The sequence below is a fragment of the Engraulis encrasicolus genome, chromosome 6 (assembly GCF_034702125.1).
Source record: "Engraulis encrasicolus isolate BLACKSEA-1 chromosome 6, IST_EnEncr_1.0, whole genome shotgun sequence".
NCBI lineage: Eukaryota > Metazoa > Chordata > Actinopteri > Clupeiformes > Engraulidae > Engraulis > Engraulis encrasicolus.
This window is the reverse complement of record NC_085862.1, coordinates 4,505,648-4,519,794: the sequence shown is the minus strand read 5'-3', so window position 1 is coordinate 4,519,794 and position 14,147 is coordinate 4,505,648. Positions and strand designations below refer to the sequence as shown.

Below are 14,147 nucleotides of genomic sequence, written 5' to 3'. Positions count from 1 at the left end.
AGACAGACAGACAGACAGACAAGCAGACAGACTGACACAGGCAGGCAGGCAGACAGACAGTCAGACAAGCAGACAGAGTGACAGGCAGGCAGAAAGGAAGGAAGGTATCCAGACAGGCAGACAGGCAGACAGACAGACAGACAGACAGACAGACAGACAGACAGACAGACAGACAGACAAGCAGACAGACTGACACAGGCAGGCAGGCATACCGGTAGACAGGGCCATAACAATACCTGGCCTAAGCCCCTCCGGGCGACCAGGTAATGATCCTTGGGAGGTGTTTAATACAACCAGCATCTTAATCTGTGATATCTCTATATGCTAAGAGCCCACTTTACAATATCACTGAGAACTGAATAGCTTTGTTCTACTCAGACTGGGTGATAAACTGCTACATACTTGGAATTATGTTTGAAAGCTGTTACAAAGCTCAATACACGAAATTGGAGTGTTAGTAGATAGTTCTGTTCATTTGCTTTGGTAAAGGTTAATCGAGGGACAAGCAGATAATGGCAAACTCACTGTAACTTCACTCTTATTTCGCAAACAAGATAAGCTATGTACACCGCCTGGTCCGAAAAAAGAGGACTGAAAAGTCAGACATCCACAAGATACAGTAATAATCAGCCAAATGCACACTGACACACAATCCCAGTAAAAAAAAAAAACGTGTGTGTGTGCGTGTGCGCGCACACGTGTGTGTGTGTGTGTGTGTGTGTGTGTGTGTGTGTGTGTGTGTGTGTGTGTGTGTGTGTGTGTGTGTGTGTGTGTGTGTTGTCTCCCACAGATAGAGAGAAGGCACAAGCAGTCCCTGATGTGGCGTCCGTTTGACGTGGTGCTGATGCTGGGCCTGTGTGCAGCCATGGCCTTCAGTCTCTTCAGGGGGCTGGTGAGTAGGGATACACGGCCAGACCGACACCCAACCAGTGTTGCCAGATGTGTCTGATCAAATTCCGCCCAAAAGGTTCTCAAAAACCGCCAAAATGTGCTAAATTCCACCCAATTTCAACAAATCGCATTGATTTCTATGGGCACAAAACTGCAGAAAAAACACGAAATGGCCCATTTCCCCAGTTTTTACCCGCAGACAGCCATCCCAAGTAGCCCAATTGGGCGGGCAACCGCCCAATCTGGCAACACTGCACCCAACATACCGGTACAGCAAATAGGCCTACTAACAGGCAGAGTTGTACAAAGTAGAAGTAGAAGTACATATGTAATTATTACAACACTTGAGGTATGATATTACAAAGTTGAAACCATGTACAGTAATATCGCAGCACTAGTGTTAGTAATCAGTAATTACTACATTCGTTCTACTTCTACTTCATACAACTCTAACAGGGCCGCTACCCAACATGCGGTACACTAACAGGGCAAGGGGCGTCGCCAGACTTATTTTACAGGGGCACATGCCTGGGTATTGATTTGCTGTGCCCCAGTATGAGTTGCACAAAAACCAACCTGGCTACCTTGGAATTTAGCTCAAGTTTAGCATACGGAGTAATCTACAGAAGGTGCACAAAATAGAACACATGCGCTTGTTGCAATAATATAATTGATTTACAAGCTTTTTGAAATGAATAACTGCAAAAATGTTTTTGTTTGCGTGCTGGCATTATCTTTCGCTGCCCTACTGTGCCCCTGTATAGCATTAGGTCAGCTGACGCCCCTGAACAGGGCTGCTACTCAACATACAGTATATAGGTCTACTATAGGGGGACCATAGGCATGCAAGCTCCTGCCTCTTTCCTACTGGATAAAAAAGGCATTTTTTTTCGCAATGTACTGTGGTCCGACGATCAAAAGCATGTTACAATTCCCCAATACGATATAATACTATATCATAGTAGGACAGCTGGAAGTTCCTCATGCCCGCCCCCGCCCGCACCCGCACCTCACGCACCTACCCCCCAAAATCTCTTTGCAAATTGCCAGATTCATATTTAGGCCTACAGTTCTTTTTGGGAAAGTAACTAATGATATGCAAAAGTAGTTTAATGCTTTACATTTTAGATACAATAATATTGTATTGTAAGGGATTGTTTTGAAAAGACAGTAACATGTAATCAGTAATGCATTACAGTTTTTGAGTAACTTGCCCAAAACTGATCATGACATGGCAGAATGTTGATTTTCCTTATGAGTAGGCTACTGATATTATTAATTCATTCATTTGTTATGAATTCTGTCCTCAGATTACCTATTCATTCTGTTATTCAAAATCCTCTGGACCTGAGATTAGAAATCTTTTTTTGTCCACAGTGCAGAAGTTCATATTTGGTGATGCAAAACAAAAACTATATACATACAGACACAACACTTACACCAGCTAATAGGGTGGTGCCTTGTTTACCTGGCTTCTGCTTTTTTGCTAATGATAATCCATTCAGTGCCAGACTTGCCCTATTTAGATGTTGCGTTTACATACCCATCTTGTACGTTTGCATCATTTAGCTTCTGCAGAGGCTTTTTGAGGTTACCAGAGCACCTGATGCAATTTCTGACTTTCGTGGCTTAATGCGAGTCCTAATATGCTCTTTCAACTCAATGCGAACAATTTCTCTAAGTAAACAGCCTGCTCCTAATTTGGATAATTATTTTGCGCTGTAATAAACAGAGACAGATCGACAGACAGAATACAGATTTGGACTTGAAAAACACAAAGTTGATGGGTTGAAAGTAACAAGTAACAAGCAGCCCATTTTGTGAGCTTGTATAGCTTTAACCTTTGCTGAACTCTATTTTTCAGGTTGTTCTTGGATGCCCATTGGAGATTTTTACGTCCTACTTAACCAAGTATGAGCCATATCTGAGCGACCCCGTTGCATACCCCAAAGTTATGGTAAGACTCACACTTAAGTTTCACTTCTACTCTTCATCCTTCATGAATCGTTTATAAAATATGTAGGCCTACTCCTCCTTAAAGTGAATCACAACTACAGAAAATATACAAGCAGGCCATCCTGGCCAGGACATGCCTGGTTGTGCTATTCCCCAGTGCTTTTAAGATTAAACCAACATCCTGCTGCTTTCAACAATCGACAATCTCGCCCTCATCAGCAGAAACGCTTGGAGGCGGATCTCCGTCAGTCAGCCTTGCTCTTAAGCCGACTCTCACCAATTTATTTTCCCGCCGTCTTCATGCTTTCGCAGTAGCTCTCATCAATGCTCCATTATTCATCATTACTGCACAATGAAAGCTGTAAGCCCTGAGCCTCCCACGACCCCCCACACAGCTGTTTCTCAGGTGAAGAAGAGGGGAGCTCTTGCCCTGTAGCAGCCACAGTCTGGCTTGGTGTGTAGCAAGGCTGGACTGGTCATCTGGCATACAGGGCATTTCCCCGGTGGGCTGGACTTTTCATCTGGCATACAGGGCATTTCCCCGCTGGGCTGGACTTTTCATCTGGCATACAGGGCATTTCCCCGGTGGGCCAACAGTCCTCAGGGGCCAATGCTGTAGTTGTTGATGCTATTTTCCTGGGGATTGGCCCTCGATTTAGTGATGAAACCCATTGCTCCATCATCAATATAGACAGTGGATTCAGCCAGTCTGGATTCAGTGGCCTGTGGAGGTGTTAAGGGCCGTACACACACATCGCTGCTAGTTACTCGCACGGCGAATGAGGTCAATAGAATGTCAATGTGTTCCAGCGAGATGAGCAGGCGAGTAGGCGAGTACTGTACAAACGATGCAATGTGGGCGGATCCCAAGTTGAAAATATTTTAACTTCAAGCGAGACGAGTAAGTGAGTAACCAAATGGAATGCAGACTTCTGTACTTCTCGCATTCTCGCACTCTACATTGGCAGTTAAAGCCGCGGGGACTTCCAGCGAACGCTCCGTGAGAGAGTGGCGAGTAGGCGAGCAAGCGAGAAGCTAGTAATGTGTGTGTACGTAGCTTTAGGGGCCGACCGATGCCAAAAATGCCCTGGCCATTTTTCGGTCAGTCCAGCCCTGGTGTATAGCATGGAGGTATAGTATATGCATATGGGGAAGGGCTGTATTTGTTTGGTAGGGGGTGCTTACCTTTGGTCAATAGGTTATCAAAAGTCCTTGTTTGGGCTCGCTTCCTATCCAGCCACAATGGTGAGGCATTGATCCGGCAGGAGCAGCACTGTGAGAACTTGATAAGCTAATCTGTCCCCTGAGTCCCCACTGAGCCATCTATCAACCTGACAGAACAGAGAGAGAGAGAGAGAGAGAGAGAGAGAGAGAGAGAGAGAGAGAAAGAGATAGGGAGAGAGAGAGAGAGAGAGAGAGAGAGAGAGAGAGAGAGAGAGAGAGAGAAGAAGGAGAGAGCAAGAGAGAAGTGAGGATGGGAATGGGGATGGGGATGAGGATGAGGATGAGGATGAAGAGAGAAATACAGTAGATTGCTTTTAGCATGTGTCGTGTTTGGTATATGAGTGTATGGCGGGGTTTAGGGTAGTGGGGGCAGCACATGCATTTGAAATAGCTGAAAATGTGTGAGTGGGGTGCTTTCTGACAACAACATTTTTTTAAAATACTTGATAATGACAGAAGACAGTAAAATGACCTAGCAAACAGACAAAAAAAAATCATAAACACAGAATAGAGTTCATCTCAAACCCATTCTGGTCACTCATATAAAGAAAAAAAGACAATCACAACAAAACTGATACAATAGCCATGACTCCCATAGTCTTTCATACGGTAGCCACAATATTATCCCTTGGCCTGGTACTGTAATAAACAAAATAACAACATCGATGTGCATATGGCTGATAATGGTTTTCATCCTGCTGTACGTACATGCTAGGCAATTACAGCAAGGCCGAAGACTAACATAAGTGTCATAAAACTAATTCAGCAGTGCTCTATAACAATGCCACCTGCCCACACGCACACAAACCCCACACACACATATGGACATTAAGCAAGAAGATGGCGATTTAAATCGGTAGACATCTGGCTCTTTTACAGGTACAGTTTATGCCTTTTCTTCAGGAGTATTTCTCTAGGTATCTTAACTTTTATTTGGAGCGAGTGAGTGGGTGAGAGTCATGGTGGGGCAGCCATGGTGCAATGGGTAAGGAGTTGGATTTAAAGGTTGTGGGTTCAAAGCCCACCCTTCCACTCCCTACCACAGTCCCCATGGCTGAGGTGCCCTTGAGCAAGGCACCTAGCCCCACACTGCTCCAGGGCACTGGCGTGACACAAGAACATCAGGCCCCCTTGCAAGCTACCAAGGAAAGAAGAGGGCCCAATATCATGTGGAGGGGGCCCGTCTCTTCAAGTCAAGGGCCGGTGTGGGCCCCCCACCTCGTATGGGCCCCCCTGCCTCACAGGGGCTGCGGGGGTATACTTTACGCCCCTGCCCCAGGGACTGTAACCAATACTGTGTAAATATCTGTAAGTTGGTTTAGATAAAAGCATCAGCGAAGTGCAATGTAATGTACAGTAATGAGAGGTGGGATGAAGCCGCTGTCACTGCTGCCATACGCTGGATTCAAGCCCTGCTGGCCATGGGCACTAGTAGCCAGTTTGTGGTGCTGTATATTGTACTGTATTCAAGCCCTGGTACCCATGGCCACTAGTAGCCAGCTCATGTATTCCCCTTGTATATGTAGATGATGTAGTATTGTGTGATGTTTTCCCCTTGTAGATGATGATGTAGTATTGTGTGATGTTTTCCCCTTGTAGATGATGTGCTACCTCTTCTATGCTCTCCCTCTGCTGGGCTCCTTCGTGTACGGCCTCTACAGACCAGGATGCACCTGGATGCTGGACTGGACAGTGTTTGTCGCTGGAGCAATGACCCAGGTACAGTATGCAATCCTCATTTCTCAACGTTGAACTAAGTGTTACTGTACCTCATATGCTATTTCCCCTTACTCATAATGCCCTTTTGTCAAGAAAATTCTTTGATATTTGATTTTTGGATGAATGAATTAATTAATTGATGAATGAAAACCTTTGTCTTGCATTTTGGAGTCATGCGATAAACACTTGGACATATGTACTTGTAACAATTACCAAAGTACACAAAGTTGAGTCTAAAAACAATGCAGTTTCTTAAAAAAATAAAGTCTTTGTTGAGCCTTATTTTTTGTTATTTGACATGACAAAGACTCTGGGCTCCAAATCCAGAAAGAGCCTGAGCTGGGCGAAGGGAGTGAAGAGAGTGAGTGAGCTATCAAACAGGGCCTAGATCAAAGGGGCTGGCCTGGACCTGCCAAAACCCATCTCGCCCGCTAGCTACCGTAGCCCCCTCCTCCCCGCTCCATGGGAGAGAACCTACCATGGGGATCCACATTGTTTATCAAAGGATACACTATAGAGGAGAGAGCAGCTGTATGTGTTAGCAGGGCCGCTGACGGCTTTGACTGGGGCCGTAATCTGAAAGGGCCCCTCCCACTGGGCGTATACTGTATATTTGAGCATTTTTTGAAGTGGGTATACTGTATATATTGTATTTGTGCTATTCAAAACAATGGATCAATCAATTTTAAGTGGGTATACTGAAATCCCTGAAATTTAGAAGTGGGTATACTCCGTATACCCGCGTTCTACGTAGACTACACCACTGCCCCCCCCCCCCTCCCCCCTCAATACGAACAATGCAATGGGGACCCAGTTCTGGGGCCCCTGTCTCCCTAGGCCCGGGACAACTGACCCCTTTTGTCTCCCCTCCTCTCTCGACTTCCCTGCGTGTTGGCTCTGGTTTGAACTGACCTTACAGCATAGTGTGCCTGCTGAGTTTTGCGAATGTGGCAGAGCCTCAAAGGGATCCTCACCTTTTGTTGTCAAACTCAAACACTGAAACACTGAATTAATGATGGTCTGACACATTTGGTTTTTGCACAGTGACTATACTGTGTATATTAAACTGTGGTAATAGAATCATGGAATTGGTTTAGTTGAGACAAAAAGGAAAATAGAGAACAAACTGTTATGGCAGAGTTAAATCCTGCTTTTATTAACACAATAACACAGGATCTAGGGTGCAAAACAGTATGACACACGCACGTAGTGGTAGCCTATTTAGTGTACCGATAGTTCAGCATCAATATATCACTCAGTAGCAGCACTTGGCTACTATATTGTAGTTTACATGCGCCGCATATTATATTACATTACATTACATTGTATTTGGCAGATGCTTTATAACTAAAGCAACTTTCAAAAGAGGACATAATCAAGCCAACATCACAAGCAGATACAAAGTGCACAGGGAATATACAGACCAACAATTGCAGATGCAAAGTAGTATTGTTTAAATATATATAGTATAAGAGTACACACACACACCCATACACACACATCATGCCACGAGTCTGGCCTGGGGCTAGGTCAGCCCAAACATTAGTCTAGTAGATACTCACGGAAGAGGAAAGTCTTTACTTGCTTCTTGAAGACAGCAAGGGATGTGCTTAGCCTTGCTGCCTCTGGGAGACCGTTTCACCGCATATTATACATTATTATCACACTCACACATCTACTGTACATGCCCATTGTGGAGATGCTGCTGTACATATGTAGGGTATGTACAGCACACAGCTGTTTATTATTTGTTCATAGTTCATTGTATATTTATAAAGAACATCTGTATACCTCTGTACACCACATGTGTTCAGTGGATATCTGTTGATGTTCCTCCCAAGTGCCCATGGCTACTACTATTCACAACTGATCTTTGTGCAGCATATGTATTGGTACACACAGGCCTTGCGTGCGTTACAATATGCAACCTTGCCTCCTCCACTTGTGCTTGTGTCCTTGTCCCACCTCCTGGCCCCTCCTCCGTGGAGAAAACGATAAAGTTTCCCAGCTGTTCGCTTAGCCACTACAACTTTTGAGGGACTGTTTTTCATTCACCATCCCAATTGCAAATGAGAAAAAGACTCTACAACTGAGCTTTTGCAAGATATTGAAATATAATGCTGTTGTCAGTGATGTCATCCTGACATATTACTTCCTGGTACGAGGAGACAAGCACAAGTGGAGGAGGCAAGGCCACATATTGTAACGCACTCCTGGACTGGTAATCTGGCATAGGGCATTTTCCAGTGTGTTGACAGTCCTCATTGGCTGATGTTGATTGTCCTCATTGGCTGATGCTGATTGTCCTCATTGGCTGATGCTGATTGGCTGATTGTATTTTCTCACAGACTTCTCATGATTTTGAAGGGCTGTGCAAAAACACCTGGGCTTTTTTGTTCTAGGTCAGCCCTGGGTACACACATACTACACAGCACTCCTGTTTACTACTGTATACAGTATTACAGGAGTGGTTCTCTTTTGTTTTTAAAGAAATGAATTAATGTGTCCTCTAGAGAAGATCTGCTGTCTTCCTTCTCAACCATAAGACTCCACTGTATAGGAGATCTGACATTTCAGTATATTTATGTGTTTTCCCTTTCCTCCTCACAGTGCCAGTGGGCTCATATCGGCGCCTCCCTCCACCCTCGCACCTTGCCCAGGTACATACACACCTCCCTCTTTTTAACCCTCCACCCTCGCACCTTGCCCAGGTACATACATACCTCCCTCTTTTTAACTCTCTGGTCCTGTGTTGGTATGTACTGTATGTTGTCTATTCTTGTCCACGTTGTATGTGTGATACTGCTGTTACACATGCATTTCCCCACTGTGAGATAATAAAGGGCACTCTTACTGTATGTAGCTCCATAATGCACGCCTTTCCACCAGCGGAATGATGTAATAGTCACTCAGGGCCACGTTAGTAATGCACTATGACTCGGTCCTTGCCATTCTGTTAACAGCACATTTATAACGTCTTCAATTTACTTACTTACTTAGGAGCCACTATAGAACGCCTAAAGTACTACACAACTATAACATACAGTAACACAGGGCCTTTAGTAAGGCACTACGACTCGGTCCTTGCTATTCTATTAACAGCACATTTATAACGTTGTGTCTTTACTTACTTACTTACTTACTTACCAGAGGTCTCAAAAGTAAAAGTAAAAAAGATAATCGCAGTTTTCTTCCAAAACAAGTAACTTGTCTGTGTAACAAGTAGACCTGTGTATCTGTTTTATGATTTATGATTTATGATTTATGATCTCTGCTGGTTGGATCCAGTTTGTGGTGGGTCCTTGTTAGGTTTTGAGTGTTTTTCATTAACAACACAGTCTATCTAATTAGGTAGGCCTGGAGTAGTTAGTTAGAAACTTTATCATCCCCAATGGGGACATTTTTGTCAGCAGGTAAGGTACACATCAGGCAGGTTGTATTGCCTATGACATGATAAAAACAAAGATTTAACACATACAGTATATCACAAAAGTGAATGCACCCCTCTCAGTTTTGCAGATTTGTGAGTATATCTTTTCATAGGAAAGCATTACAGAAATGTCACTTTGACACAATGATTAGTGACCTTTTAACAACTTATTTAGCCACTTAAATTTCTTGTTCACTCAGAAAAAAAACATAATACAGCCATTAATGTTTGAACATGTACTCACAAAAGTGAGTACACCCCAGATTAAAATCCGGTAGAGAAGGGGCTGTGTTGGCTTGAATCGTCTCGAAATGAAACGAAATGAAAAGGGATGAAAAGGGAGGTCATCAGTGTGCGTTTCAACCTTCCTTTGCATTGAACTTGTACATTTTGAGTCTACATCTGCCTTAAATAGATTGGTGTGAGATTTGAATGCAATCCTATGGAGAATATCATGATCTGCTTCAGTAGTCACAGTGCATGTTGACATGCATGTTTCTTTTAGGTGTATTTCAGATTACTAATGTCGACAGCATCCATGCATCCCCAAACCATGTCAGTCCCACTACCATGCTTGGCTATTGAGAGGATACACTTTTTTTGTAAAACTCAACTTGTTTACCACCACACATGCTTGACACCATCTAAAGCAAATTTGTTTATCTTGGTCTCAAGAGAGATGAACAGACCAAGGATATGGATCACTGGAACTATGTCGTGTGATCTGAAGAGACCAAGATATCAAGTATACTAGAGGAATGTGCAAGAAACAGCAAGAGGAAGTAAATAAATAAATAAAAAACAACCTTAGAATAAAACCCGTAGAAGTTAAAAGTGTATCTAGAATGCGATGGGCTAAAAATGAGTAATAAAAATAATAAAATAGGGATATGGCTCCTCTACTCAGGCCCGCTGAGTAGTTGCTGCACAAGCATAATTCAGAATAAAATCAAAACATAAAAATTAAGATTGCTTATTAAAAAGGCTAATGGCTTGTGGAATAAAAGATTGTTTGGTTCTGTTCTTGGAGAGAGCAGGGTAGCGAAATCTATTCCCTGATGACAGTAATTCAGAGGTATAAAATAGAGGGTGTAAATGGTGTAACAGCTATGTAATATCACATGCTAGAGTTGTACTTACATCATGAATTTACTTTTGACACCTCTGTTACTTCCTTATTTAGGTACCACATTCCGGAAGCCTCTAAGACGCTGGTGCTGGTGGCCAATGTGCTGTATGCTCTAGTGCCCCTCCTGGTGGCGAGACGCGTCAGCAACGACCCCGCCTACTTCATGACCCAGGCCTCGCTGGGCAAGGCCGGCTACGAGAGAAAGATGAATTAATTAAAGGTCAAAGAAAGATTCACATAATGTATATGGAATGGTTTGCATATAGTATAGGTGTGTTTGTGTTGTTTCTCCATTTTTTGTTTTGTGTGCTTTTCTATGATGCACCATATAGAGTATACCAGTGGTTCCCAAAGTTTTTCAGCAGGGACCCTGTTTTGGACTTGAGAATATTTTCGCGACCCTTGCAATAGGCAATTTTTTTGTCCATTAATATAACTAGATTTTCCATTAGTAGTTTGTCCGGTAATATTGCTAGAAATTGGCAGAAAATACATCTATTAACCATACACGTAGTAAATACAAGTCCCCTTTGTCCGCGACCCCCCTTCAGTACGTATGCGACCCCTGTAGGGTCCCGGCCCCCAGTTTGGGAACCACTGGAGTATAACATGCATTTACTTTGACGTCTGACGTTTGTCCCCAACCAGAATACATCAGAATTATTTCCATGGGTATGTCTTGCCTCCCTGTTCTTGTGTTTTCTCTAGTTAGCATGTACTGCAGAGCAATAATAACGAAGTTGAAAAGTTTTAATGAACGTTTTTTTCCCCAGTTCTCTCTCCACTGTTTATGTACAGTACAAGACACATCCTCTTGCGATGATGGTTTGTTTCCTCCTCGTTAGGCTTAGGACAAAGGCGAACCCTTTGTCCTAAGCCTAACGAGGAGGGAACAAACCACTCAGTAAATAACATCTTCCTCAGTAATTGTATGAAGTACAGTGAGCAAACCAAAGGCATACAAAAGCAAATTACAGTAAAGACATTTTTTTTTTTCGAAATTGAGTTTGGAGTGAAAATGGCCTTCATAACACCATCTTGATCTTGTGACAAAGGCTTATGGTCTACATTTGTCCTGTTTTAAAGATATTGCTGTATCAAATTTGCAGTAACTACAATATCCAACTTAATACCAATCCTTTCAAAGGCCTTTTTCTCAGTTTCAGTGTTGGCTGCACTTTGCCTTTGTAGGGCAGATTTGGTATCTTGTCCATATGTACTATAGTATCAATTGGAGCCTATTTTCCCCTGTGCATATTGGAGCCTATTTTCCCCTGTGCATACTGGAGCCTATTTTCCCCTGTGCATACTGGAGCCTATTTTCTCCTGTGCATATTGTGCGACTCCCATAGCACTTCTGAGGCGTTTCTGAGCCATAGTGAGGTCAAGAAAACCAACATGATATAAAATTATTAGCTCCAACTGTATACTTTTTACCAATTACTGTAACACATGGATGGGGAACCTATGGCTAGTGGGCTGTTTTTCGGTCCACGAGGCCATTTTATCCACCCCCCCCCGATATAATTTTAATGTTATGCAGTTTCCCAGGAAATATGACATGTTTTTGTAAAGCTATTCTAGAAATTACATTTGCAATACAATTACATTATATTGGGACGTCCTGGATACACAGCTATTGAATAGGATGATGTTTTTGGGGATGCTGTGTCACATCACACTATAATGCCTCTTTTCCACTGCCGGTTTTCTGGTAGGCCTACAGCGCCACACAGCATTACTCGGCCGCCACTTTTTGCTTTTCAAATAGGCACGACACAGTTCAATCGCAAAGCAAAAAGCGGCGGCTGAGTTGCGCTGTGTCGAGCTGTAGGCCAACCAAAAAAACAGCAGTGGAAAAGAGGCATAAGGCACCGATCCATAAATGGGCTTGCATGCCCATGAGGACCCAGGTTCGAACCCGGTAGTGTTGCCACACGACCAGGTTTTTCCTGGATTGTCCCGGTTTGTAGGGTCTGTCCGGGTAAATTCCTGGACTGTCCCGATTTTTTATAATGCACATAATGCTTCATATTACCCCATTGAAATAAGCACATATCATTAATGATTCGTGCTCGCGCATCAATGTGTCAATGAAATGTGGCAACCCTAGAACCCGACCAGGGGCATATCACAACACTACCCCCATCATCACTCTTCCAATCCTTCGCTGTCCCACTCTTCAGTACTGTATGTCTGCCATAATAAAGGTAAAAAGCGGCCCTACCGTGGTTTAATGGTAGGGCACTCATTTACTACTTGGCCGGCCCGGGTTCGATTCCCAGCCCGTGTCCTTTGCCAGCCCTTGCTCCATCTCTCTCTCCCAACTCGTTTCCTGTCTCTGCTTCACTGTCCTGTCATATAAAACACCAATAAAGGCTTGTAAAGCCCCTTCCAAAAAATACTTTAATAATGGTAAAAAGTCTTACAAACATATATTTAAAGAAAAAGAAATAAAAGAAAGTGATGACCTTTTTTCCATGGACTGTCTCTCATTGACGTTTATAGATTCAGGGTTTTTCTCCGAGGCCATGTAAGTGCTGATTCGCAGCCTGGAGGCTTGCACATGCCAGCAAAGTCGACTGCGGTGGTTCCCAAACCTTTTCAGCAGGAACTTAACAATTTTTTGTCCATTAATATTACTAGATTTTCCAAATACAGCAAATAGATCTATGAACCATAAAAGTGAATGCTGTTACTAACCAAATTATAGATTTTTTTCTGCTGTTAACCTGTAGATTTCTCATTTTTATGCTATGTCCCTTTAGTTCGTGACCCCCCTTCAGTACTTCACCGAATCCCCAACAGGGGTACTGACCCCCAGTTTGGGAACCACTGGTCTACTGTGTGGCAACATCCTCCCTCCAGCAGCCTTTACAATTCACTCACATCAAGGCTGCAGCTATCACACACTGCATGCCTTCTTTGCCCCTTGACTGAAGTGGAAGAAAGCTTTCAGGCACTTCCTGGAAATCACCTATACCGTACATCCCTGCCGCTGTTCAAGTTTAGTTGAAATCTTTATGTCAGTCAGACTTTGTACAAAACATCATGTGCAAATGGGTTCTGAGTTAAAAAACAAAAAAAAAACCCATGCATTTCATACCAGGCCTTGAGCGTTGAGGGCTGGGCCAGTCCTTGAGCACTCGCCCCTTTAGCATATCTGCCAGTTTCTTCACCAGAGAGCCATTTGTTGCTGTTTAACAGAGAAACTTTTGTGTCCTGTATTTCAACTTTAGTCTACTATAGTCAACTTTCGACTATAGTTTACATGTAGCCAAGTATACTGTAGCCTATGTATGACACAGGCCAATGTGCAGCACTTCCATTTCACAATGACGATCTATGAGGGGTTTGAACCAATACAAATAAATATTATAATTTATGTGTATTCAAGTAGACTACTACATCATCGTCATCTTCATCGTCATCATCACCATCGTCATCTTCATTGTCATCATCATCATCATCATCATCATCATCATCATCAACACAGCTACGCATCATCATCACCATCATCATCTTCACCAACAAAAGAAGACAAGGAATAATATCAACATTCTAACTGAAATCATAAAATTCACAGATATGATGTGCATCCCTAAATAAATCCCTAAAACAATCTTGTTCCCTGTTTCATCTATGCATTTATTTGGTTGGTAGGCTACAGGCCATTTGACAACAAACAAATGCGCAACAGATAAAAAACATTTTTTAAACAGTCTGTCAAGTTTGGTACTGAGCCAAAAAAATGACACAAGTGCTCCATCCCAACCGGAACGCTTTTCCGACCAATCC

General features: G+C 43.1%; 1 protein-coding gene across 1 annotated transcript in view; it reads left to right on the top strand.

Annotated features, from left to right (window-relative positions):
- tm6sf2b (transmembrane 6 superfamily member 2b) overlaps positions 1 to 10,699 on the top strand; it is a 30,497-nt gene extending 19,798 nt beyond the window's left edge. Inside the window, exons 7-11 of the mRNA XM_063200359.1 lie at positions 791 to 892; positions 2,756 to 2,848; positions 5,671 to 5,790; positions 8,401 to 8,450; positions 10,404 to 10,699. Of these exons, the coding sequence (XP_063056429.1) occupies positions 791 to 892; positions 2,756 to 2,848; positions 5,671 to 5,790; positions 8,401 to 8,450; positions 10,404 to 10,563 (525 nt within the window). The 3' untranslated portion in view covers positions 10,564 to 10,699. The remainder of the gene's footprint in view (positions 1 to 790; positions 893 to 2,755; positions 2,849 to 5,670; positions 5,791 to 8,400; positions 8,451 to 10,403) is intronic.
- The last annotated feature ends 3,448 nt before the right edge of the window (positions 10,700 to 14,147 follow it).